The sequence below is a fragment of the Symphodus melops genome, assembly GCF_947650265.1.
Source record: "Symphodus melops genome assembly, chromosome: 11".
Classification (NCBI taxonomy): domain Eukaryota; kingdom Metazoa; phylum Chordata; class Actinopteri; order Labriformes; family Labridae; genus Symphodus; species Symphodus melops.
Window position 1 is genome coordinate 13,715,699 of NC_136701.1, and position 27,637 is coordinate 13,743,335.

The 27,637-nt window shown below is 39.4% G+C and overlaps 4 protein-coding genes across 5 annotated transcripts; 2 read left to right on the forward strand and 2 right to left on the reverse strand.

Annotated features, from left to right (window-relative positions):
- Positions 1-1,952: 1,952 nt before the first annotated feature.
- Positions 1,953-8,538, reverse strand: LOC306832183 (F-box only protein 40-like). 2 transcript variants are annotated; one of them, XM_079356642.1, is made up of 9 exons: positions 8,456-8,538; positions 7,901-7,930; positions 7,212-7,761; positions 6,358-6,869; positions 5,469-5,648; positions 5,113-5,354; positions 4,660-4,791; positions 2,456-2,789; positions 1,953-2,334 (listed from the first exon to the last, which is right to left on the reverse strand). In XM_079356642.1, exons 2-9 carry the CDS (start codon positions 7,901-7,903, stop codon positions 2,116-2,118), a joined length of 2,172 nt encoding a protein of 723 aa, XP_079212768.1. In that variant the 5' UTR covers positions 7,904-7,930; positions 8,456-8,538; the 3' UTR covers positions 1,953-2,115. The 2 variants fall into 2 exon arrangements, with proteins under 2 accessions (XP_079212768.1, XP_079212769.1); XM_079356643.1 differs by having other exon boundaries at positions 8,452-8,536.
- Positions 8,539-8,977: 439 nt separating this feature from the next.
- On the forward strand, positions 8,978-13,921 carry LOC306832184 (F-box only protein 40-like). The gene is made up of 7 exons (XM_079356644.1): positions 8,978-9,031; positions 9,206-9,255; positions 9,481-10,665; positions 11,513-11,799; positions 11,998-12,129; positions 12,391-12,727; positions 13,683-13,921. The coding sequence occupies exons 2-7, from the start codon at positions 9,253-9,255 to the stop codon at positions 13,899-13,901; spliced, it is 2,163 nt and encodes a 720-aa protein (XP_079212770.1). The 5' UTR covers positions 8,978-9,031; positions 9,206-9,252; the 3' UTR covers positions 13,902-13,921.
- A 1-nt stretch (position 13,922) lies between these two features.
- On the reverse strand, positions 13,923-17,776 carry LOC306832186 (TLC domain-containing protein 2-like). Its single transcript, XM_079356646.1, has 6 exons — positions 17,684-17,776; positions 17,018-17,256; positions 16,849-16,931; positions 15,935-16,017; positions 14,672-14,871; positions 13,923-14,561 (listed from the first exon to the last, which is right to left on the reverse strand). The coding sequence occupies exons 2-6, from the start codon at positions 17,194-17,196 to the stop codon at positions 14,363-14,365; spliced, it is 744 nt and encodes a 247-aa protein (XP_079212772.1). The 5' UTR covers positions 17,197-17,256; positions 17,684-17,776; the 3' UTR covers positions 13,923-14,362.
- A 94-nt stretch (positions 17,777-17,870) lies between these two features.
- aifm5 (apoptosis inducing factor mitochondria associated 5) lies at positions 17,871-27,079 on the forward strand. Its single transcript, XM_079356645.1, has 19 exons — positions 17,871-18,149; positions 18,339-18,429; positions 19,149-19,258; positions 19,487-19,596; positions 19,686-19,730; positions 20,257-20,338; positions 20,719-20,831; positions 20,924-21,010; positions 21,252-21,343; positions 23,080-23,210; positions 23,555-23,670; positions 23,768-23,839; positions 24,560-24,623; positions 24,905-24,981; positions 25,382-25,499; positions 25,714-25,812; positions 26,021-26,096; positions 26,211-26,315; positions 26,990-27,079. Exons 1-19 carry the CDS (start codon positions 18,131-18,133, stop codon positions 27,021-27,023), a joined length of 1,641 nt encoding a protein of 546 aa, XP_079212771.1. The 5' UTR covers positions 17,871-18,130; the 3' UTR covers positions 27,024-27,079.
- Positions 27,080-27,637: the final 558 nt, after the last annotated feature.

Genomic DNA, 27,637 nt, shown 5'->3' on the forward strand with positions numbered 1-27,637 from the left:
TGTAATTGTTACTATAGCTTAAGATGTGTAAATAATAATGGCTGTATTATTATTATTGAAACACATATGGAGCACTAATGTGATTTTTTTATGAAGAGTTGCACCCATTTGTTAAATGGTCTGAAAGATAGATTTTTTTATGCATATATACACAACTCACAATAAGTTAGGTATATTGTAATTTACATTAGTGATTTTCCTATTTTGTCTGAATTTTAATTAAATACTTCTAATGAATGAGAAGAAGCACCATTTTCATTTTCATTCATCAACACTTGAGACAATAACAAAGGTAAAGGTATCGGCATCTGGCTCACACGCCTCCTCCAGAATATGGCACGGTTGGCTGTGGAAACGCAAACGGGAACAGGCTTTACCGAACTAAACCGTACCAAACTGTACCAATCCGTACCGGACCGCTGTGTGGAAACGGGGCTGTGGCTTATCGCTCACCTTGCCTTCTCCAGCAACACTGACGACCATCATTTCTGTGAAAAGTGACCCGACATTCAACAGTGAACAGAACGGGAGACCACTGCTGTATTGTCCAGGTGACATGATCTTGTGCCCACTGCAAACGGTCACGGCGGTGTCTTGGTGTCAGAGGAGTCACCTGCAACGGTTGTCTGGCATTCAAGCCAAAGCAGTGGAGTCGGTTGTGAATGGTTTGTCTGGAAACCCTAAGTACCTCTCACTTCTCGTAAACAGGCCTGCAGCTGTGTGGCAGTAGCATAACGGTGTCTGAGTGCAGAGGTCCTTAGGTACTGGTCATCATTGCGGCCCATCACTCGTGGGGATCACAAACTCTGCCAGTAGTTCTGTGTCTTGCTGCAAGTCTGCTGATGACACTTTGAGACACACCAAGTTTACGAGCAACATCTGACTGCCTGCTACTGACCTGTATGCGCTCTATGGTCAGGTGACACTGCTTGTCTGTTAAGTGACATTGTGTGTTCATAGCTGTTTGAATGATGAACTGGGAATGACTGACTGACAATATCAACTTTTTATACCCCCAGAATGTTGAAATTTATGCCACATTGAAAAGGCTTGTATGTTTGTATTTTTTGGTATTAGGCCCAAAATGTAAGGTGCACTGTACACAGTGAGACCATTACATGAAAGTGAGTGTCTATCGCCCTGATACAATTGCCTCCCAAGTGAAACAAACACCTTACGTATGAAACCCACTGAGGACCTCACAATATCCCTAACTTGTTGTGAGTAGTGTAAGTATTCAGAAAATATATAATGTGAATTGAACAAAGTCACATAGTTTTAGGTCAAGTTATTACATCAATAAGGCTGCTTTTTATTTAAAAATTTAAAGGTATTATACCAAATGTAATTGAGGGAGGCAAGCATTTCTCTGGAGACGTTTGACAATTGACAGAAATCCCAATCTTTTTCTAAAATGAGTCAGTTTTCATACACTGTTTGGGTCTATCTTATACCATATTGTCAATTATTTAATGATTTTGTTGTCCATAAAATGCAAAAATGTAACCATTTTTAATTATTTTCTTATTCCAAAGTCATGGTGTTCAAATGTATTTAATGCAACTTGTTGTAAAAAACCTAAACCATTTACACACTTTATTTTTTTGTATCTATCATGTTTAACATAAAGTAACACTTCACCATCACATCCAGGAAACAGCAAATATTGTAGAATGCTAAGACTATCAAAGGAAGGTTAAGAACACATTTTCTATTTATCAAATTATTTTTGCAGCTTTAACTTGGTTTCTCACACTCCACTTCTTTCTATGTGGCATTGATTTCCCCTCATATAGTTGTATACATTTTCAGAAGGTTTCCTTAAGAAGTTTCCCCCAAGGATGGATGGAATCAGCATGATAATTCAAATATGTCAGAGTCATTAACACAGTAGTGTAATAAAACATTATATTGTAGTAAATGCAATCAAGCTGTACACAGGCAAACATGTCTCGTATGAAATGAGTTTTATTGCATATTGCTGAAACACAAATAACAAAAACTCCTGGTTCAGACTGATTAATTTCTTTCTGCGTACTGCTGTAAGACATATCTCTTGTACTTATGTTGTGTCAGGCCATCGGTGTAATTAATACACAATACAGCTGGTAGAACTTAATTATTTTGTTGCAACCTTTTTTCTGTGAAATGGTTGACAAGAGTAATCCTTTCCTGGCTGCTTCCCTGTTTCTCACTCATGCTGGGGAGGGGAATAGGCTCACTGTGCGGAGAGGTCTCATAATAAGGACAGACTTTTAGATGAGAAGATATAGGAGGGATGTCTGTCATTTGCCACGAGTCCACTGGGGAGAAGAGGTGACTAAACTCCCACACCTGGAGAGGAGTCAGGGGGAGAAGAAAAAGAAAAAAAAGATGAGGCAAAATTAGAACATGCATCATCGTTACAAACACTAAAATAATGGATAATATGGATGGCTCAAATTGCATATCTCACAAGTTGGGCTTTCCACTTGGCTCCTCCATGTGAGTAGGTTTTCCTCTCCCAACGGAGGGTGACCATTCCTCTCTCCTGCAGCAGAGAGGAGCACACCTGCCTCATGAGCTTTGACACCAGAGCCAGCTGAGACAGGGACAGACTGTCCAGGAAACTTGCTATGTGGCACAGCACCTCGTAGGGGAGATCGCTCAGAGAATCCTCCCCTACACTCGTTAGGCCTCCTCTCCTCCTCTGAGTTCGGAGGGATTCCCCTGAGCTCTTTGACAGCTGGGAATCATCAACTTCTGAGACTACAGGTGAAGGACGCAAATTGAAAGTCCTCAGCTGCTGACTGCAGGAGAGACAAAATACATGTGAGGATTTCCTTTATGTTGGCAAATATAAGGACAAGTGAAATGTGAATTTCTTTCGTTTACAAATAATTAAACAGTTTAGCTTCAGAGCTTAATTTCTCTCTGTGTGATGCGAAAATATAGCAGGTAAGTAAAGCTTTGTAGTGGGTATAACATGGTGTCTAATAATGGGGTTTCGTTTTTTCGTTTGTTTCAGTCTGCAACCTGGAAATTCAAAAGTACATATTGCATTTCAATCATACATAATTGAATGCCAGGACTCCATAATGTTTAAGTTGAAGAATAAACATCACAATGGTTTATTATGCTGCCACAATAAGTTTTCAAAGAACCAAAATGTTGATCAACTTTTTGGCTTTATTGGACAGGACAGCTATAGAGAGACAGGAAATGTTGGGAGGAGAGAGGAGGAGAAGACATGCCGTAAGATCTCTTTCACAAAGGTGACCTGGCCAATAAGGCAGCAGCACACATAACGCTTTATAATTCAGAAACGGTTTCCAAACCTTAAGTTAAGAGCAGGCAACAATTAAAATGTGCAATACTGTTTGCAGATAAATTGCATAGTTGTGATCACAGATGGAAATTTAAAAAAAACAGGCACTGTCTGATGGTCTCGTGCTTTTTGCCTTTGAAGATCGAGCTAAATGCTTTAAGTCAAATGAGATCTGCCAGTTTCATGTCATTTTGGAGAAAGATCCATGCTGAGTGGCAAAAGCAAATGCTCCTTTCCCAAGCTTAGTGCTAACCAGACAGTTTAAAAACATCACAGGAACACAAGGTAGACTTCTAGCTCTTTGGAGGTATGAACATAAAAAGAAGGAACTAAAGCAAGAATAGCTTCATAAGTAAGATTCAGCCAGCGTATACTGTACCTGCGTACCTTCAAGGATGACCAATCAGATTTTGTATACAGTCACAATGAGTGAATCAGGGTTCCACAAATGAAAGTACTGAAACTGTTCTTGTCAGGGTTAAAAATTATTTGCTGATAAGTGGGAGAGCTGGGATTGTACTGTTTAAATGCTGTTGGAACTTAGCACAGCATTTGAAACTACTGATCATAAAATTCTAGTCAATAAACGTAATCATTGTGTGGGCATCACTGGAACTACACTAAAATGGTTTGAGTCGTATCTGTATAGAGAATATTCTGTTTCAGTCAGTAAATGTGTTTCTTCCTCAGCCAACATGATTAACAGTCTGCCACAGGGCTCAATTCTTGGTCAAGTTTTGTTTTCCCTTTATATGCTCCCTGAAGGAAATTAATCATTTTGAGGGGATCTATTATTATTGTTGTTGTGCTGATGATATGCAAGTATATCTGTCACTTAAGTAAGTAAAAATGTAAGTGCTCATCCACCATTGAGAAATGGATGAACTGTACTTTTCTGCAGCTGAACACAGGGAAGACAGAGGTGATGTTCTTTGGTCCATCACATAGCAAGCAAATGAAAATCGCTCTTTGGTCGACTAAAACCCAATATAAAATCTACAGGTAGAAATCTAGGTATCACATTTGATTCACAGCTTAACTTCATTCCGCACATCAACAATGTCATTAAATCCTGCTACTACCACCTAAGAAACATTAGTTAAATTAAATCAATGTCTTTCCCAAACTGGAAAGGCATATTAACACCTTTGTCTTTTCACATTTGGACTACTGCAATGCTCTTTTTACTTGCCTTAGTCAGTCCTTAATGGCCAAACACTGACTGTTTGCTGTAGGTTCATTCATTTTTTTGAACCCTTCGACATGTCATATTTTTTTTAGCATTGTCAAATGTTACGTTATATTTGGTTATTAAAGATTGCGTTGTTAATATGGATGCAAAAAGTACTTACTTATAGCAGATGGTGGCTTTATGTGTGGAGGGATGAAACCTCTTCTGGATGTAGGTGCACCCAAGATAAGCGAGGGGACATCTCTGCTCAAACCATCCACTCAGACCTGTCTGGATGTCACTGTGGACATTCCTGGAAAGGAGATGACATAAATTCAGTAATTAAACACACAACCCATGTCACCCAGACTGTGTGCATCCCAAACACTGTTAGGGATAAAGAAAATGGAAATTCACAAATGGTTAACAGATTTGCAGCTTTGTTTTTGTTTTTTTATCTACTCTTCATTTCTTAGTGACAAATTAACATTTGTTGCTCGAAGGTGGATCCATTGAGATAAGCGAAATAAACTATTGGAAATGGCACACCTGAGTGGATTAAAAAACACCTGGCATTTCGAATCAGACAACAAACTCAATCGAACACAACCACATCAGTAGCATTCACAGACACCTGAAATGTGCAGCAAATTCTCTGCGGAGGAAGCTGTGACCACAGAGGTAAGTGAAGGCGCAGCTGGTGCTGTTGTTTCTGCTGTTCACACTCTCTGCCTGCAGCTGAAGAAGAAGCTTCAGGGGTCTGTCCACCATCACCTCCGCCAGTGTAGTCTTCCCTTTAAATGGAGCTGAGGGGAACGAGTGCGTCTGTGTTCCCACATCAACATAGAGCCCATCAGCTGCTTTTGATACACTGATCTGTTTGGAGTCCAAAAGTATCATAGGTTAACTATATTTGATGTTCATTTCCTTAGTGGTCATGTGTGCAGGATCAATATTTAAATGTATTTTGGTCAAAAATACTTGACTGACCTTGTGACCCATGACAGCCTTCTCAGCGTAGCCCAGCAGAGTTGCTGCTGCTTCATCAGTGAACCAGTCCTCCTCGTTAGCTCCGAGATCCGATGTGTCTACGCTGCAAGATTCACTTTGAGCCCGCGCAGTCGTGTCATACAGATTCACTCGTCGCCTGTAGTGATAGCTGTCAGGGATCTTATAGGGAGACAATTAGAAGCTAAAATCAACACTGTCATAACAAAAATGTTAGCTGCCAACAAAACCACTTAGAAAGTATTTTGCTAGCAATATTTTGTGCTGTAGTTATACAGCTAGCTCTACCTTAGCTAGACTGGAATTATGTGATGTTGGATGCTTGTCATGTAAGCTGATACGTTTGTTGGCAAACAGCATATTTCCTCTCAGGGACAAAAAAGCTGAATGTTGTTTAATATATCAGGTCAGCCCTGAGTCTGGATTTGTTAGCTCATGACTAAGCAAAGAAATGTGTCCGCTAATTGAGTAAGCCACAAAATGCAGACAAAGGTCTTTGTTTTAATTGAATGTCCTTATGATGTTGAGGCATGCTTTCTTCTGTGTTGGCCACATGGTCTCAGCTGAATTTTTGTTTTTGTTTGTGTTGGTCCCTTTTTAGTTGTGGGTGCAACTTTAACCCTATTACACATACTGTTAGTACTGTTTAGGAAGTCTGCAGAAATGTGACCTTTGTTTTTTTAAATAAATAATAATAACATGCACAATTTTATGTGAATAGCAATCCAGAGACTGTCGAAGGCAACAATGAAGGTGGGCACTGTAATGTTACAATCCGATACCCACCTGCATTAAGAATGTAACACAAAGTTGAACACCTACAGATGTTGGTTTACACAGACACAAGTGTTGTCCAGCTGAAAGTTCTTACCTTGAAAGAACGTAAAGTCTGCACTGGTATAGGCTCCAGGCTGCCGTAAACAAAATCTTTCTCCCTTGGAGTACAGGCCTTGATTTGTCCGAAGCTGACCAGCATGCGGCCATGATGCACCATATACATGTTGTATTCTTGTGGGGTGAGATCCTCCTGCAGACGCTCAAGCACCCCCTCTTGCCACGGGGCATGCCCTGTCTTACTTGTATCCGGCATGAGGCAGTTTTTGTCTGTAGCTGCACCATCATTTTCTGTACCTGTCTGATCTGCACACGTTTTCTCCAACACACCATCCTGATGCTTCTGGTCCGTATACTTTTCACAGTGTTTTGGGTTTTGGTTTGGATTGTCTTGGTTTGCCTGAGCAGCAGCACAGCCACCTCTCTCCATACCAAACATCATCTCATGCATGTTGTATTTCTCTCTGTTGATGCCATGGACTGGTCCTGTCTGGTTGTCTTCAGGCTCTCCCACGCCATTATTCTGACATAAGTCGTTTCCTGCAGTAACTGATGTAAAAAGCTCGACAATGAATGTAAAGACAATGGATGAGAAAAGAAATGAGGATGAGGTTTCCTTTTAAAAAATATACACACATTTGAAAGATTGCTCTAAAGCTCTAGCCACTTCACTCCAGTGAATAAAATAAGAGGTGAAAATGCAGAAACTCTCTACGGAAATATATAAATGTTTTCAATTTGACAGGAACTTGGGCATTAATTTAGGACTACTTTCACAGTTAGCATTTAAGTAGCACACAAGTAACTCCTGACTGAAAAGAAATCACCCATAAGGGACTTTATAACCATAAGGAAGCATCTTTCATGTTACACTGAAGCAGCACTGTTTACCTCCATTGGTGTCAGAAACACCATTTACAAACTCTTCCACTTTCGTCAATTCTTTTTTTTCCTCCTTTATTTCTTCTTCCTCCATCATTTCTGGAAAGAGGTGCTTCATTTTCAGGCGGTTGTAAAGATCTGACTGATCCACCAGAGCCATGGCCAGATCAAGAGCTTCCCCCTGCCCCTTGTTTTCCTCCATCACATTCTCCTGCAGAGCCATGTTACTGTGTGGGTTTGTTTCATCGATGGGCCAGCGGAGCCACTCCATGGAGCAGCACACCACGCTGGCCGGACATACTTGGAGGTGAGCTGCCTGTGAGGAGCGGGGCAGCTGGAGCGGGCAGCCATACCCAACATTGAGACAGGGCACCCTCACATTGGGGCAGAGCAGCAGGTGATCCTCCTCTTTACACAGGTGGAATAGAGCGCCACAGTGCAGGCGGCACGGGGTGACCGCACAGCACACAGAGACCTCCACCCGAGCCCTGCAGCGCCGGCTGTAGCAGGAGTCACAGTGGACATGCTGTCGCACTCTGGAGGCTCGAGATCGAGAACTCTGATTGGAAGAGAAAGTAAAAAAGAAAGAAGTTGACTAAGATGAAAGAATAATAAGGATGAAGATGAAGAAATAGAGCATAGTGAACATTTGTGCTGTATAAGGATTCAAACAAAAATCTTCTAAGTTGTTGACTCACCATACAGACCAAAACAGCTTCCTTTTAATCCTGCAAAATAGTATAGAAATTTACATACACAGATAGGGCACTGTTCTTGAATATAAAGCAACAACTTAATGTTTTAGAATGTGCTGTCATCCCTGCATGCAATCATATTATTTGTGAGTCCCTTTTCTTTTCACATTATTCATATCTGGTTGTCTTAAAGTCCTCTGACCTCCAACAGATTTTAATTTTGGATTCAAAGCCAAAGAATACAGAACAAATCAGCATCACAGAAACCAAGTTAAAGGAAAGTGTTCGCCCTGATGCAACAACGAGTGCCCGGGAAATAAATCATTGACATAAGCCACCGAGTATAAAATGAGCGAGAAGTTGAAGAAAAATTAAAACTAGGGGTCCGCATTGAGAATTCACTCCTCTGTGTGGGTACGGTTTATAAATTCAATAGTGAGTCAAACACGCACTAAACACAACTGAAGTAGCCTATTTCAACTTCTCCAGTTTTACCATTTGTAAACCACTTAAATTAGATAAACACAAACAGACATTAAAAAATGTATACATACTCACAAAAGAATCAGCCCAAGTCCTGCTATAGACGTGTTTGTCTTCTCTTTGGTTTTATAACGGTGCTTTCTGTCCTTGAGTTCTTGGCAGGTTAAAATTAGCAAAGCAGCACCAAGCAGGTTCAGCCTGAGAAGTAACTCCCCCCTGTTTTTCTCAGTCTTCTGCAGTGGAATCAGCCACCGATGCCTCTTGTAATTGTATTTATTCGTGGGAGTTTCTTTTGTGTGTCTTAGCTCCTTTACACAATTACTGTTTAAATTACTTCAAAAAAATGCACACTGACAAGGGTTAAATCTCCATCAGAGAACATGGTTTGGGTACAGAATAAGCCTCCTTTTTCTTTCTGCAGGTTGAAGTTATTTGTATGCAGAACCAAAAATGTAAATTGGGGGTAAAGAAGAGGAGAGAGATTTCCTGATGTAAGTGGTTGAAGCAGGGACTTGTAATCCAAACCATGTTTCTGACCACCTGTGTAACATTTCTCAGTCCCTGCTCTGCTCTATTTATAACACACACACATAACCGAGACACACTCGAACACTTTGGTCTTTCAAGTATGAGACAGGGTACAAGGAGTGGGTAAGTTTCCTTTTCCAATTCATACAGCGGTAAACTATAGTTTACTAATCAATGTTCCCATTGGATGTAAGGCCACAGGACTCTGCTGGTGTCTGACTAGGGAGTATGTTAGAATGCATTTAAGCTGATTATAAAGTGAGGTGTTAACATTGACAGTATCCTTTCTGTTTGCAGGTCTTCCAGCTTTAGAAAAAAAATACTGATGTCAGATGATCTAAAGCATGGTATGGTTTTATTTTACAATCCTCGTCTTAAATCATGGTGTCTAAAACTGACAAATACAGTTTGTTCTTTATCAAGCAATTTGTTGTGTCAGAAGCTGCTTTGCAAAAGCATTATTTGCTTTAAATGTGATTATTCTGAGTTTACTGGGTCTGACTATTCTCTTAATCCTGATTTATATCTGGGTTTTTTTCACTTTCTTTTTTGTCCAACCCAAACCCAATCAGAGTTCTCGATCTCGAGCCTCCAGAGTGCGACAGCATGTCCACTGTGACTCCTGCTACAGCCGGCGCTGCAGGGCTCGGGTGGAGGTCTCTGTGTGCTGTGCGGTCACCCCGTGCCGCCTGCACTGTGGCGCTCTATTCCACCTGTGTAAAGAGGAGGATCACCTGCTGCTCTGCCCCAATGTGAGGGTGCCCTGTCTCAATGTTGGGTATGGCTGCCCGCTCCAGCTGCCCCGCTCCTCACAGGCAGCTCACCTCCAAGTATGTCCGGCCAGCGTGGTGTGCTGCTCCATGGAGTGGAACCGCTGGCCTGCAAACGATGCCCAATCTTTTTCGAACATCGAGCTGCATGAAAACCTGCTCAAGGAAAGACAACAAGGTGGGTGTCTGGATCTGGCCATGGCCCTGAAGGACCAGGACCGCCTGTTTCACCTCATGAAGATGAAGAAATTGTTCCCAGAGCTGACCCAGAGTGTGGAGGAGGATGAGAAAGAAGAAGAGAGGAGGGAAGAGGAGAGAAGAAAGGTGAAGCAGATGGAGAAAAATTCAGCTTTGGAGAAGGAGGCAATGGAAAGGCTAGCTGCGAAGGAAGCTGCCTACATGTCTTTTCACATGTCAAACTTCCATATACCTGATGGAAAAGAAGATGAGGATGAGTCAGCTGAAGATGAATTTGAACAGGGGCCAGTACTCTCCATTGAGGAGAGAGAAGCTATTGCCAGAGGCTCAGAAATGAGTGCTGATGTGTTAGAAAGCTACAACGCTTGGGAGCGCATGTTCAGTATGGAGATGGGCGGATGCAGAGAGACTGAAGGGGCAGCAGGGGCAGGCAGAGGTCAGGGGGCTGCTAAAGGACAAGAAAAAGGCCTGGGAACTTTGAAAGAGGAAGAAACAGATGAGCTCTGTGCAGGTGCATCCAACATCTGTAAACAGGGGACCAGCGCATGTATTGCTTCCTCCACATCCAAATCCTTCTGTCTTTCTGGAAAACTAAAGAAGAAATTTGTGTATGGACACGTTGAACCCATGAAGATTATCATTGTGCGTACTTTTAAAGTCCCAACAAGCTATTCTGCCAAACAGGGCCGCATTCGTAACCCTAATTTCTACAAGAGGGAGAGTAAAGCTGTGGACACCAGCGACCTGGGGGTGGCGCCAGAGGAGATGCCAGTGTGGGAGGAGGTTCAGGTGAGAAAAAGATCATGTTCACCCTCAAAATCTTCCCCAATCGTCTTATTTACTGTGGTAACGATGACTTTTATTTTTCCTACAAATTCTTAGTTAATGCCAACTTGATAATGGCTTCAAAAAGATGAACATAACACCAACTACATACTCTCCCATGTTGAATGACGATCTCTAACTTCCAATGATGATCAACAAAACTTCATTGACAGCAGCTATTTGCCATGAAGAATCAATAAATACACGAGTGACTAAGCACCTTTTAAAAAAGTGCACCTAAACCTTCACATGTAACATGGTGTCCCCCTTAGCACCTTTTCTGTTCCCTTCAAATGTAACAAAGCCATTCTTTCATGCAGTTTCAGAGGTGAGCATAAAAACGCTGCATTGTCGACTACTACTGGATATGAACTGTCTGCAGGCTTTAATCACTTCAATCACTAAAAGGGAAGATCTGCTTTGTGCTTAACAGACAAAACAGTTTTTAATAATTAAAGACACAACTGCCTCACTTCAACTCCAACAAATACTTTTTCCAAATAAAAGCACCATAATTATAAGGTTTTAAGAAAACTCCAAACAGATAGTTTGTTATTTCAGAAACTTGAGAAAGATATGTTAGGCTAAATGTTGCCTCATGTTTATAAGATAGTCGTTTTATTTTCCAAAGCATGCCAAGAAAGCTACACAGCAAAAGCTTTTAAGACTTGGAGGTAGCTCCTTGGCTTAGGCATATGTTTTTAATTACTACACCCATGACTCTGCTTTTACTTAACACTTCCTGTTAAGCAGTGTGACAGTAAATGTGTGTGGACAATATAAATAAATGTACAATATGTTTGCGCCTTAGGCCTCTCTGCTGTGCTCCCTGGAGAAGGAGCAAAGGGGTCACCTGATCGCAGAAAGCAGATGCACAGATGGACTGTTACAAGATGAAGGCACACAGACGTATAACTTCTTGTCTGCTCCCTTCCGGAGGAACACGTCATTAGCAGACTTGACAACTGAAAAACCGCTGGAGCTGCACCTTCAGCTGCAGGTGGAGAGTGTAACCAGCAGACACCACAAGGCCAGCTCTGCCTTTACCTTCCTCTGTGGACACGTCTTCCGGCGCAGAGAATATGGCAAACATTACAGGTAGGCTCGTAGAAAAACAGCTATTTTTTACATCCAAATATGCTTTCGATTACATATTAATTATATAAATCAACAGCACCTGCGCTGATTTTGTAAAGCAAAACAAAAATGTGATCATTCAGGCTAAAATGCTCCAGTTCAAATGATTGCATTTGGCTACATTTTATTTTCTAACTGTAAACCTGTTCTTAAACATAGGAACATACACAGTGACATCCAGATGTGTGTGAATGGGTGGTTTGAACAGAGATGCCCCCTGGCCTACCTGGGATGCACCTACAGCCAGAAGAGGTTTCAGCCATCTGCACATGAAGCAACCATCTCCTACAAGTGAGATAAAACACAAAGTTTACTTTTGTATTATGTTTGGAACCGAGGTACCTTCTTTTAGGTGTATTGCATACGATTAAAGCAGCATATTATGATTGTAATAAATAACATTATAAACTGATTCACCTGTTAGAGGGAACGTTTTATTTGATATATTGTGTTGCTTAAATATTTTTTTTATAACACGACAGTATTCAATGAACGTCTGAAATCATTGCAGATACAATAAACATCTCATCACAGTCCCAACTTTGCTTTCAGCGAGGAGCTAGGCTGTTTTAGCCTGAATCCCACCACTTCTTCCTCTCTGGGTAATACCTCCCAGAAGTCCAGGAACTCAGCAGACTCCTCCGATTCTCAGACGAAGATGCGGGGTCAAGGAGGAGGAGGAGAGGACTCTCTGAGCTTGCTGCCCTACGAGGTGCTGTGCCACGTGGCCAGTTTCCTGGACAGTCTGTCCCTTTCCCAGCTGGCTCTGGTGTCAAAGCTCATGAGGCAGGTGAGCTCCTCTCTGCTGCAGGAGAGAGGGATGGTCAGCCTCAGCTGGGAGAGGAAAACCTACTCAAATGGAGAAGCCAAGTGGAGGGTGAAGCAGAAGGTAAAAGGCAGTGGACATGCTTTCATCAGCAGCATTTGAGCTTTTTTTTAAATATGTCATTTATATTAAAGCTTAACTGAATAATACATAAGAGAAGGTCAAATCTAAAGTGAGCAAACACGAAGCTATACATCATACAAAAAGTGATGTTTGTAATTATTAATTTTCAAAGGAATTAAATGCATTGGTAATTTTGATTTTGAAAATCCAAATAAGGAAGCAGTAACATTACATTCCAAGTATACAACAAGAAACAATACAATAATGATTGAGATGCATAAAATAATGTGTGAAACGACACAGTCTACAGTAAAGGGTACAACTATAGACCATATTAAGATGGACATTGCATTTCCACTTTCATAACTGAATTCAAAACACCCCTGCAGCAGTTGCTGACATATAACACGCAGTAGGAATGGGCTGGCAGAGCTGAGGATTTGATGTCCAGCTTTCTGTCAAGCTAACCAAAACACACTTTTCACTTATAGAAAAAAAACAACCCTCTCCGGAGTGTATAGCAGAACGGTCTTTTTTTCCTGCATAAAACAAACATTGACAGAAATGATCTTTGAGAAAATGTTATGTTTGAGCCATTTTCCCAACTATTAATCTGGAGACAGTGGGCTTGGTGACCTACACTGCAGCCAGTCAGGGAAGTGCATATTTTGTGTTACCATACAATGCAATGTGATATTTGACACTATACCTTTTCAACTTTACCATCACCAACATGTACACTCTGAAAACGTACGAAGGAATAAGAAATGTTGCACTTTTGGCATATTACCAAATCACAAAACATGAAAGTTTCATAACCCCTGCTGCACTCTAAAAGCAGGTACATTTTTTTGGGCATCTCAGTCACAGCACACAGCCTTTTGATAAAAGATAGAGCTTCAAAATCAGGCATGAACATTCAGCTCTCTCTCTCTTCTGCTGTGTGTGTCCTCAGGTATGGCAGTTTAGCACCTTGTTCTCCCCAGTGGACACTTGGCGTTTCCGAGATGTGCCGTCCATGTCTGAGCATCTAAAGGTGTGTCCCTATTATGAGAGAGAGTCCAGGACAGAAAAGATTCACCTGCCACGTATCAGAGAGGACATCCACACTACCACCAGCTGTAAAAGTCCCACTCTGGTTAGCTTGTTTCAGCAGGAGAGGATTGTGATGTAGTATAAACTGTATGGCACTCAGTACTGCTTTAATATTTTATTACATTTTCATTAAATCATCTAGATAGAGATGCATGTTGTCCACTATGATTCCTATCACTGCTGTTTGAAAATACAACAGGAGCAGTATTGCCTCCCAATGACTCTTGTACTTATTAAGCTAATCAGTTGAAATGAAAGTAAACTAAAATATAAATATGTAATATTATTACTAACTAAACAATGTGAGGGCAAAACATAAAAAATAAGTCAACAAAATGTTGCTCTTCTAAAGTTTATATTTTAAACAGAAGATTACATTGAATTGACAAAAAGTATTGTTACAATGAAAAGTAATAATCAAACTATAAAAGCAAGAAGAGCTTTTTGTCACGGTGGACCTCAGATCTTCGATCCACTTTCTATCCACAGTACGAGTAGAAAATGAGCCATATTGACCAGAACACACAGCAGTGGCTCCCTCTAGTGGTTTTTGCTGGTGTTGTGAGGGTTGGTGAGGAAGTCTGCTCTGAGCAGTCTGTAAAGCAGCACCATGTTCATGGTGGAGATGAGACTCAGACCTGTTGTCCCAGTCATGAAGACAAAACGAGGCATATGTTCCCGATGAGCCACCAGCCAGCGGGTCATCCATCCCATCGTACAGATACGGCACACCAGTAAACTTCAGGTGAAACGAGAAATCAGAGAGAAACTGTGTAAATACACTGTCTGCAAAAACATGACATGTTAGCTAGAAACATTTGCCTTTTCTGAAGCTGAGCCACCACCTACGTTCCCAGGTTGAGCCAGCTGGTTAGGCTGTAGGTCACAGAGGTGCGAGGGGCTGCCGTTCCAGTTCTGTTCCCTCGTCCTAGCAGGAGGAGGAGTTGTCTGATGTGAAGGAAAACTGAGTTGATCTCAATCACCAAAGAGACCACAGCAAAGCCCAGATAGAGACGGGAGGTCACAGCCAAAGTGAAGCAGGAGATTACCTGAGAAAAGAGTTTGAGAAGGGGAATCAAACGATTAACACTAGCAGTACCTAAATAGGTACCTTTACTTGCATTCAAGTTAGATGTGTATGTAATTTGCATATGAGGTTTTTTGTCACTCCTTCAATTTTACAGGCAAATCAATTAGCTCCATGCGTTTTCCAGATTAAATCAAGTGATTCTTTAAAGATTATGCATAAAACTGTATAATACCACTATTTAGCCAACCTTATTGAAATGTCCACACAAGACATAATGTATACTTTCAAAACAAAATCCCATACATTAACAATGTCGCTTTTAGATTAAGTATTTAACCTGGGAATAAATTATTAAATTGGACACTTAGAACCCTATAATAGAAGACCTTTAAAAAAAAGTTAGACCTTGACCTGTGATGAAATAGTTGTGTAAAGGATATATCCTCCCTCATCTAGAGATAAATGTTTCCTTCTTTTAAATCGCAAACATTAAAGAGCTGCACAGCTATAAGCAAACACAATGTGTGCACACACTTAAACATGTCTTGCATTTTACAATAATGTGGTACAAAAGTCGGACACACAGGCAGTCACTGCTGGAGGTGAATGAGGTCATGACCTCTGCTGCCTGAGATTGAACCGTCACACAGATAAGGGCTGAGAGAATAACAGCGAAGGATGACTGTGCATTTTCATTTACTGGCCTTTTCATTATCACAACATACAAAAGGTGTAAGGGCTGGTTGAATTAAGCAAAACCTTTTAAAAAAATAAATGCAAATACAAATGTGTTTGTATGTGTAGGTCATATGCATCAGTATTAATTTGACTGGATTTCATAACCACTTGGAAATGACTCATAGCAGCTTTAAATTGACCGTTGACCTAAGATTATTATTTTATTACACTTGACTGAAATTCGAGAGAAGTTGTCAACAATATATTTAAGGACAAAACATCTACACTTTAGTAACTAAACTTAAATCTCTAAAATGCTGCCATAGTAGGTAATGCTTATAAAGTGTGTAGTGTAAAGTAATGAATGAGAAGTGATCGCACACGCATAAGCACACACGCATTACCGTTGAGTGGTGGAGAAGCACCTCCCATGACTGTTTAAGTGATTGGTTTAAGCTCACATCTAAGAAGTCATGGATAAAATAACCTGCAGGTGAAAAAGAACATTTGTTGTACGTTAGCAAGAGACACTAATTTCATACACAGGGTATCATGAATGAAATATCAAAATAACGCTCTCTTTCTGACCTTTGATGGGACAGACCACAAGAAGGAAATGCCGTTAATTGTCTTTTAATTAAAAGGGTTCAAAGCTGTAAAATACTGTGTGTCAAATCTGTTTATGTGTTAAATAAGTGTTTGTATCAGGACTCACTGTCAGAGTTTCCAAAGACAGTCAAACCAAGAGAAACGTGTCATTCTAAGTACACTTCATTCAACCCCATTCCTCTTGCACTCACATGGCATTACCAGAGGATGTGCAGGTGAAGGAAGTTGGCTACATTTTTGCAAAAGCTCACTCTATTTTAAACAACAGTAAAAAGTCTAGTCCATTATTTTATCTGCAAGCATAATTGCTGCCTGAGTGACATTCAGTAGTTTAATAACTTCCACGCTTCAAGTTCACCATGCCATCATACTATCTTTTTTTCCAAATACACATATTCATGTTTTATTTATACCAAGTGGCAGAACTTCCAAACTGTGTCAATATTTATGTACGCATTTAACCCTGTATGGAAAGAATTACATTTGCAAGATGAGTAAATACATGTTTTACTTGATTTGTTTTCAAGCAGAGCATGACCAAAGAGAATTTTCTATAAAAATGTCATAGATCCAAAAATTAAAAAAATAAAACACTTCATTTTATCTCCTTTTTTTCATTGTTGGTAAGGTTAAATGACAAAAAGGTGCGCTCAGCCTTGAACCCTGGAGGAATTAATCTATGAATTTAAAGTCAGAGTGAGCCTTTCACCTGTTGATACTGCTACAAGGAAGTGGGAGTGCAAGGAGTGAGAGGAGATCAGGTCCTCCAACACCTTAGGTTGACAGTACAAACTGCATGTCCAGAAAGAGAAAGACAAGTAAAGATTACAGTGGGAGTATTGCTGAATGCTATCAACAGCTCTGATGCGTTTACTCACCATGTAACAGCCCCAGCTCCAGTCAGTGAGCTGTGAGCTAAAGATGTGATGGTGTTCCTCCACTTCCACATTTTCTTGTGTGCCAGCGCAGGTTTCGATAGGAATCTAACAACTGTATTCAGCAGTTTGAAGGAGCACACAGATCCTCCAACAACCAGAAGTGTTGCCTTCAAATCCATAACTAAACGTCAGAGACTGGTGCCCAGTTCAGATCCCAGGTACTCCTGTATTCAGGGTAACTTTCAGCAGAATATGACAAGAGTCAGAATTTCAAGCACTCTGCCATTTGACACACATTCCTCTCCTATCTTCAAGTGATTACAGGGAGAAAGGTCGTGTCGACTCCTTTGCATTATGACATTGTGGTGTGATTTTGAAAACAATACAAATAAACAACTGTATTCCCCTCCCACAGCATTTTGATAAAATATTGGATTTGTTATATTTATCAAATGCCTGTACCTGTAAAGAGAAGTCTTGCAACCCAAGCCAAATATATTTATGGGACTATGACACAAAGATATTAAGAACAGAAATATGATACAAATCGAGACAAATACCAACTGTGAACAAACATATAGGGCTAGGCCTAATTTAATTTGAGAATCAACTTTTTATACTAGTATACAATCCTTGAACCTTGCAGTGATGAGCCTTGAAACTTACCACGGCGTATGAATGAAAGTACCTCAGGTTTTGTAAGAGGTGCTTTTGTCGCCGGTCCATTCAGGGTCGCGGCTGGTGCCTCGTCAGCGCTTTCTCCTCACGGCCGTTGTGAAACACAAAAGACCGGGGTCGCTTTTTCTCTGGGACAATAACGGGCTGAACATGAACAAGTGACATCACACAGACCGCTCACCTACCGGAGTCCCAGATTCGCTTTTTTGGGGTGGATTTGCACTCGTCTTGTCAACTCGAAATCGTCCAACTTTTCCCCGGTCTCCCAGGAACAAGCGATAAGGGGTTGGGGATGGATCACCTTGGAAACGGACTTTTCCATCGTCAACCTGATAAGAGGACACGAAAAACATCCTTCAGCGAAGCATCTGAATAACTTTTAATGTTTATAGAGGACTTCAGCCTTTATTGTGTTGTGATAACTGAATCAGAGACATGTCTGGGACCAGACCACGTGAGTACACTAATATTTATTACCCAACTAGTTCATGATTAAGGTCAATAGATGTCATAGTAATTTATGATTTGAATGCGTAATTATTAAACCACACGAGACAAAGATAATTTCACTTCTGTAAATTCATTTGAAATGTTTGCGCATGCTCGTCTCCTTTCGTTTTTGATTGCGTGTGCATCTGTTCAGCGCGTCAGGAGCTTCCGGAATCAGATCCTGAGGACTCATCTGAGGAGCTGACCGCGGTGGTGTGTCTGGAGTCAGACCTGCAGGACGGACAGTAAGAAAAAGGACTGTGGTATTGTTCACAACCAAACGTAGTCATACGTTTTAATAGCCTTCTCCACTAATTCTTTGAAAAAAATGCTATATTTTGTTATTTAGAACAATTCATCCATCGCCAACATTTAAAGCTATTAAAGACAATGGTTAGATAAAAATGCACTTGACTTAAAAACCTCTTAAATAACTTTCCAGTTCAGGTGTTAACCATAAATCAGATTAAGACAGGCAGTCCATTATGGTTTCATTCATGAAAACTGCCTGACATTGTATTCTTATTCCTCCATGGAATACATCAATGATTGACTACTACAAAAATCAAGTAAAGCTGAAAAAGGGTTTTGAGTTTCAAAATCTGATCGTAATCTACAACAATCACATAATGCTGTAATGAGGAAGACTTAAAAGTACCAATGACCAGAAAGGTATAACAAAAATTAAACTGTAAAGAAGCTGACAAGTAATTTCTACTGTATTTCATCCTCAAGTTTTTGTTTGCCAGTTGAGTCTCTGCCTGACAATGGTGGTAGGCTATAACAAATAATCAGAATGTAGTTTATGGCAAAGACAGGATACAAAGTATTGTTGAAAAAACAAGTTCACAATTTGAGTGAAATGTTTGGACAACAAAGTCTTAAAATCATCTCTCCTTCTGAGTGTTATACGAAACCATCAAATTGAGATGTGTTGCTCATTGTCGTGTGTATGATACCTCAGGATGATGGAGGTCGAGGTGGGACATCACAGCGTTCTGTTGACACGCAGTGAGGGTAGATACAATGCCATTGGTAACCAGTGTACACACTACGGTGCTCCACTCAGCAAAGGTAAAGATGCATCAGTAGTGACTTAATTAAACACTCCTATTAATTAACTTACGACTTCATCTGTGGAAATAAAGTTTATCCGTTCATCATATCGGTGTGTGTTATCCAAAACATTCAATAAATCGTAGTTGTCAAAGAACATGTTGGAAAACTCAATCTTAACTATTGATGGCATGTTTCAGTTATCACAGAGTGTGTTAAGCATGTGTTGTGTGTGTGCGTATTTAGGGTTTATTTTGGGCAACAAAGTGCGCTGCCCGTGGCATGGTGCTTGTTTTAACATCACCACAGGGGATCTGGAGGAGTTCCCCGGTATGGACTGTTTACCCTGCCACAAGGTAAAAACCAGAGACATGGACAAACAGATATTTATCTTACAAATTATTTTGGTCATATTTTAATTTCTCTCTCTCTCTCTTTCATTAAGGTCAAAATTCAAAACAGCAAAGTGTACGTCACTGTTAACAAAAAGGTAAGAAGTTTATTTTGTTGATGCTCGTCTGCCGCTGCTCTTCAAAATGCCTTGTTAATGAAGTTTTGCACTTACTATGATTAAAGTGCACTGTAACGCTGAAGCCTCAGTGGGTTTCCAAGCTTTAAAAAAATAATTAAAAAAAAATAAAAATTCCTAAATAAATATTTAAAGAAATAACAGATTTAAACAATACAAAAACTGATCACATAGTATGAGTGTGTCTTTAGCTGTTGAATTAGTTTGAAGTCATACTGGATAAAAAAATAAAATAATTCTTGCACTTATAAAAGCGGAATCTTTAAATTATTCAATACTTCATAGATAATGTTCAGTCAGTAGTTGTCTCGATGTTGAGCGAGACACTAAAAGGCATACAGTAGCAGTTTCGGCTTCATAGCAACCACATACAAACAAAATAAGTAAAGCTTTTAACAATTTCACAAACAATGACTAGTAATTTAAACTTTTTATGTAGACTATCACCAACCTTTCCGGTTGATTCTGCGTTTTATCCATGTTTCAGACTCTCATGCAGGAGAAAAGAATCAAGAGCATGGGAGGTGCAGAGGCTGGAGTCACTCACACGATTCTGCTGCTGGGTGGAGGTGAGAGTTGCCCATTGTCCATGTTTTTATACATTTATGTATTGAAGCTTTAGAAATTAGCTAATGAATATACCTTACAGACCAACTCACAGAACACCATCTACTTTGATTATGATCCTTTTTATCCTCTTAAATACTGTGGTATCTTTAAAAAAACAAAAAACAAAAAAAAAACAACTTGAATTTCACTCAGAATCAAGAAAGCTATCCATTGAGGCAAACATTACTATAGTGCGAGTACTAACCTCGAGGAACCTCTAGAAATGGTTAGATAAATCTACTATACAGCATAAGAGTGCAAGTGGACAGTATTAAAATGATACCAACTACAGTATGTGAGGAGTTTCTGTTTTCTGTGCGTTAACTCTCTGTAAGTGCAGGAGCTGCATCACTCATCTGTGCCGAGACTCTGCGGCAGGAGCGTTTTGGTGGCAGAATCATCATGGCAACGAGAGATGAACTTTTACCCTACGACAAAACACGACTCAGCAAGGTGCACTAAAACTTTGAAATGGATGTAATGTAACACGTTTTATGGCGATGTTCTAAATAAGCAAACACACAAACCTTGAATCCATGTAACAGGTGATGAATGTGGAGAGCGACAGTATACTGCTCAGGAGGATGGAGTTCTTCCACAAGTACGACATCGAGGTGTGGCTCAGAAAAGAAGTAAGTTGTTAACTTATTTTCAGTATGGTTTTACTTTTCAACCCATGTGTGACTACATACTGTACAATATAAACCTGAACAGTTTTTACATGATGCACAGTGCTGGCTACATAGTTAGTTATAGTCTATATTATTCATTTGATAATATAGTCTATATTATTCATTTGTTCCTTCGTCTTGACTAATGGTTGGGACTTGTGTGAATGCGTCAGAAACTGAGAGGACTCTGATTGTGTTGCAGGCGCTGTCAGTGGACACAGACAAGAAGGCAGTCACATTTGATGACGGTTCAGTCCAGAGCTATGACCAGCTCCTCATCTCAACAGGCTGCAGGTATTTTATATTACAATGACCTAATAAAAAAGCGCAGTCATAGTATGAACATAACTGCAAACTGTAATATAATATAATGATTTATTTCAACACAATGGTATCTTGCAAAATAAGGCTTACCTTTAGAAAGTCCAAAAAGATACAGTGTGTATCACAGGAGCAGTTAAATGAAATTAACAGACACTGAGATGGAAGGTACACAGATAAACACTAAATAGACACAGAGGTAATCAGACAGAGGTGAGACTAATGACACAGGTGAAGGCAATCAGGTCAATCAAAATGGAGGTAAACCAGACAAAGGAGTAAGACAAGACAAGAAACACTTGTGACAAGAACTACAAAATAAAACAGGAAACACTAAAGACCCAGAGAACTCAGGAATGTAACAGTAACAAACGGACAAAGAGAAACAGGAAGATAGGAAATCACTACATAAAACAGGAAAGACTTAATTTGGAAATAATGCTGTAAAAAAACACACAGAACGGAACAAAGCAATTTGAAGGAAGAAAGAGACAAAATAAAACAGGAAAGGAAATGCAAACACTGAAATGAACAGACTTCAAATCTAAATCAGAAATGCACGACAGTATGCTTTTCACAACAAATACAACTGACCCCACTATCTAATAGGTTATATTTTTACTCCGCCAAAAACAGACAAATAAACACATAATCTCGAGATATGTGTTGCAGTCTTGTTTGAAACCAGGGTCAGCCAAAGCCTTTTATGATAGGGAGGGTTTCAGTAGCCGCCAATCATTCTGCTAATGAGAAAATATGTAGGCCAATAATTATAAGAATTTAGGACAATTCAAATCATCACCATTATCATTTTTTTCTGGTAAAATTGAAGAAACACTTCCATGATGCTTTGTCATTCCTGCAAACACAGAAACATACTTGAATTAGATTCTTTTGCTCACTCGTGTCTTTTTAGCACTCTGCATTTAAGAAGTTGCTTGTATTGATGACTAACCCTTGCCATGTTTACCACCAACATCTTTTGTCCTCATCTTTTCTTTCCTAATAAACACTGATACTCTTTGCAAAAGGATGTTTGATGATGTATGACAATGATAGAATTAGAAAATAAGGACATAAAGCTAATAATGATCAACATAGAGAGCAAAAATTTGGGACAAGAAAAAGACTAAAAATCTAACAAAATGGTTTACTTCATGGAAAAATATGGATTAAGTGATGAGTGGCCAAGAGACCTCAATAGTATAATCTGGATGTTTAATCATAGGAGCATAAAAAACCCAATATGATATGCTACTCCACATAGCCCAGGATAATAATAATATCACGATTCAGCAATAACCTTTAAAGCCATATAATGATAAAGAATATGACATTCCTAAGGATTATTGTATTTATTCATTTGGTGCAAGTTTCAGTCTTACAGTATAGCACTTCCTCCTTTAACTTCTTTTCTCTGCTGTCAAACTTAATCACGCTGTTTTCTTCTTTCTTATTTTATCTCACTTTCAACTTCTTCTTTGGCAAACTGTACTTCTGTTCATGTTAGCCTTATTCATGTGAGCAGCGAGTCATGAGTAATGACAAACAGTGAATCAAACTACCAGAGAAATCTTTTATAATATTGATATTTGGCACAACAGCAAATGGATAATGTATCACGAGTCAGGACAGTGATATATTGCTGTATCAATATGTTGTCCCACCTCTATACTTGCCAGAGTGGTCATTGTGTTTCTGTCTCTTAGAGCAAAGGGTCTGGACCTGCCGGGGATGAAGCTGGACAATGTCAAGATGTTGGAGACACCAGAGGACGCCCGACAAATCCACGCAGCCTGTCTGGGTTGCAACGTTGTCCTCGTGGGAACCTCTTTTGTCGGTACTGTTTGAAGCTTTTTTTTTTTTATAGATCTGTCTGTACTCCCTGCCATTTATTTGTGAAATTAAATTCATCAATATTCAAATGATGGGTAAAAGAGAGAGTTCCTGTTAATTATGTCCTTTACAATCCTTCAATTGATAATGTTAATTACTGTACTTGTTTTCCTTGTTTTCATTTGCTAATAGGGTTTTCATCTTCATTTATCACATATACTATACATGTTTATGTTTGTTTTTATGATTTATTTATTAATACAATTATTATTTGTTGTAGCTTTTATTTGAATGTTATGTGCTTCCTCATATTCTCTCATGCATCTTACTCAAAATGTTTCCCTTTAGGCATGGAAATTGCATCTTACTTGATAGACAAATCCTCCAGTATCACAGTGATTGGCAGCAGTGAGATGCCTTACCAGAACACACTGGGCCGGGAAATTGGAAAAGTCACCATGATGGTAAGAGAGAGAGTGTGTGTTTCCTGTGTAATATCTTCACGTTGTTTATTAAATTCAGTATCTAAAAGTTTTGAATTCTGTTTTTTTTCTCCTGTAGATGCTGTCGGAGAAAAATGTGAAATTCTACATGAATGATAATGTGACAGAAGTCAGAGGTGCTGATGGCAAGGTATGCTGGGAAAAAATACACTGCTTTTATATCAGTCAAAATTCAGACAGGAGAAGCAACAAAGGCCAACCCTTTATTGTTATGGTATGTTCATTTAGTGAATATGTTTAAATCAAGGTAAAAACAACATGTGGTTGACATGCAGCTATACCCTGCTAACATACACCGGCCACATTATAATTACATTCATCGTCATAGAAGAGGAATAATTATTGACCAGCATATCACACTTTACTCAAATCAATGTTCTGTTATCAGTCTTTCACATATATCTGATAAACACTTGTTGAGTTATCTATTATTTTTATTCTAAATTAATATTTTAGTCCAGAACTTACTTCAATAATCTGATTCTTTGTTGTTGTTTTTTCTATTCAATTTCAACCCACAACTGCTAAAAAACAAGCTTTGTTTCCTTAAGATAAAAGTATTTGTGGCACAGTGCGTTTGTCCCCATGTATCGAGGCCATAGTCCTCACCGCTCTCCCTGATTCTGTATCTATCCACTGGCCTTCCTCTGTAATAAAGGTGCAAAAACGCCCAAAAAATAAAGAAATAAAAACGTTGACTTTTTTTTTTGGCAAAAAAGATTTATTAATTTAATAGCTGCCGTGTGTGGCACCCACAGAGTTCTTCAACAGTAAGCACAAAGTAAAATCTAATTTGGGAAATTATAAACATATTTTTTCTGTGTTCGTTTTTTCCCTTTTCTGGCTAAAGGTGAAGGAAGTTGTGCTTAAAAGTGGAAAAGTTGTCCCAGCCGATGTTTTGATAGTTGGCATTGGTAAGTCTAATGCAGACATTTTTTCTGTGCTATCCAACTTATAAACATCAATTTAAACTCATCTTTTTTTTCTCTGCTTTCTCTGACTTCGTTGATTCTCTGCTGTCATAGCAAAGTCAACTAAACAGCAAATCAACCAGCCTATTTCCCCTACACTTAAACCTACACGTAAACTGGATAAGAATATACAAATAGAAGTCCTTGTGTTTGTTCGAACATAGCATCATAACAAAAATATGAAAAGAGAAATGACTTGTGTCCCATTCATTCTTTCTTTCCAGGCATCAAACCAAACTCAGAGTTCTTGCGTGGGAGCAAAATACAGATGGACTCAAAAAACTTTGTAACAGTTGACAAGGTCAGCAGCTGACTCACCTTGTTATTAACATCCGCTCTCAACAAATTACTTATCTAAAATACGTTTCTTTCTTGATTTACCTCCTCTGTTTTGGGATCCAAAAGATCAGCTTAATGTGCTTAATTTATTATTTTAATCTCCTAATTAAAATATTTTCCTTATAATTCTTCTTTTGTGTGATTTTTGTGGCCATATTGAATCCTTACATGTCAAAATATATTTTATTATGAACACTTTTGCTTCAGACCACTCAAGATGTTTATGTTAATTCCTGTTAAAAGAAGTTGTGATGTGTGAGGCTGATAGTCAGTGTGAATATGTTTTGTTACAGTTACAGTATATAGAGCAGAGGTTATATATACAGCACTGTTAATCGGTTCTTCATATCTTCTTCCTGCAGTACATGTGCACTAACGTCCCCGGTGTGTTCTGCGGGGGTGACCTGGCCACCTTCCCCCTGAAGATGGCTAAAAACCAGCTGGTCAACATTGGACACTGGCAGATGGCACAAGCACACGGTAATGCAGTTTCATTGTAAATGAAGGCGCAGCATGTCTCACTGTGTCGATTTTAACAACTGTATTGTGACATACGAAACACAATTAAACTCAATTTGCAACCCTCATTATCTATTTTTCTTTTTCATATTTGACGTTTGATATTTGTGTCTTCTATATAGTCTTTATTTGTTTTTCTAATTCAATACAATATGTTTTGGTTGTTTTCATTTAGGGAGAATAGCAGCTCTGAACATGATGAATAAACAGATTGAACTCAGTTCAGTTCCTTTCTACTGGACCGTCCTACTTGGTAAAACCATCCGATATGCAGGTGGGCACAAACATAAACATTTGTCTATACTTTTATCTTCGTAATTATTGCATTCAAAACTCTTTCCAACCAGATCATTTAATCAAATAGCAAAAACTAAACGTTTTTTTTCTGCTGCTGTTTACATTTTGTGTTCCCACTGAGTCACATCATGACAGATTTGCGACCACCATTTAATAAACCTATGTTTGATTCTGACTGTGTGCAGGCTATGGGGAGGGATACACTGAGATTGTAATGAAAGGAAAGTTTGAGGACAGGAAGTTTCTGGCATTGTATATCAAGTAAGTCTAGTCAAACAGCTGCTGTCTTAAACAACAAACATCTGCAATCTGATGAATCTAACTTTATGAATCAATATCCAAACACTTCTTTTTCTTATGTTTACATCCCTGTAGACATGATGAGGTCATAGCAGCAGCGAGCCTAAACTACGACCCTGCTGTGTCTGCAGTAGCAGAGAGGCTGGTAACGGGAAAAGTCATCACAAAGAAAGAGGCTGAGTATGTTTTCCTCTTTGGTTGCTTTTTAAAGACAGAGACGATGGTAGAGGGCTTTGTGCTTAATGTCATTCAGTCATCAACAGCCGTACCATCCCGAGGTATATTTGCCCCCAAGTGACTAAAACAATCTGAATTACTCAAAATAAATGATCTCCTGGAAGAAATTGTCATAGAATTTCTGTAATTACTTAGATAATGTGTAATTTTAATTCACTGTTGCTGATGTCAGGCAGACCTGATACAGTTCAGCTTTGTCAACAGACCAAGGACAGCTTGGAGAGAATCAACAGCTCTTTCTGATATCTGCAAGGACGTTTAGGAGAACTTTTTGTTCACTCCAGGCTCCTAGATGTCACAGATTAGTCTAGATGGGTCAATGTGGCCGAACATGATAATGATAGTATCTTTTTGAATATCTGCAGAGCCTTTGAACGTTTCTTGGAGTTATGTTTGAGCATGAAACTGAACCACAAGTGTGATGTTGAATCATGTCTCAATGAGTGGGCCCTCTCATGTGATGTATAAACTTTTATTAACGTGAGCCATCTGAGTCTAAGGAGTGTGATTGTGTGGAGACACGTCTTGATAATTTCCTCCACACAAATTAGTGCAAAATCAAACCAATTTATTTGAATGTTGTAAAGCATCTTCCTCTTGTTGTTATTTCTTGACAGATCTGATGACCTGAGCTGGTTGAAGATGTCCTGATTTACACTTTGCGGCATTCATCCTCTCAACACATCACCATGTCAATGTGCAGTCAGAATGTCCTTCATCCGTCTCTTCAACAGCTGCGCTCTCACCAACGAAAAAGAGTCCGAAAGAGCTTGATCAAAACTCTAATTTCAGAAGAGATGGACATCCCTCATGGCTGGGTGTAAATCAACATAGTATATATTTACAGTGTTGACCTATTGGATTTCTACAGTACGTCATGGAGTCAGTGTTCATGTCAGGGGATCCACTAAGCAAACAACAGATACCTCACTTGGATTCAGCTTTTGCAACGTATTTTTTAATATATTCCTTTTTTAATTATTTAATTAGATTTTATAACATTTTTATGGCTTTGTGTCTCCAGGGGAATATCTGCAACAGTCCAGAGACATCGCACTAAAGATGCCTCAATATGTTCGCTACTCTTGTTTGAAGGCGGTGTGTGCTGCCTTAGACGAGGCTGCTGGAAAAAAACACAAGTGACCTTAATGCCCACTGCAATTGTGTATGTGGTCGGATCGGAAAGGGGATTAGGAGAACAGAGGGGGAGTGGTCGGCTCTTTGAAACAGGGCTGCTGAAATAGGCAATGATAACAAAACGCACA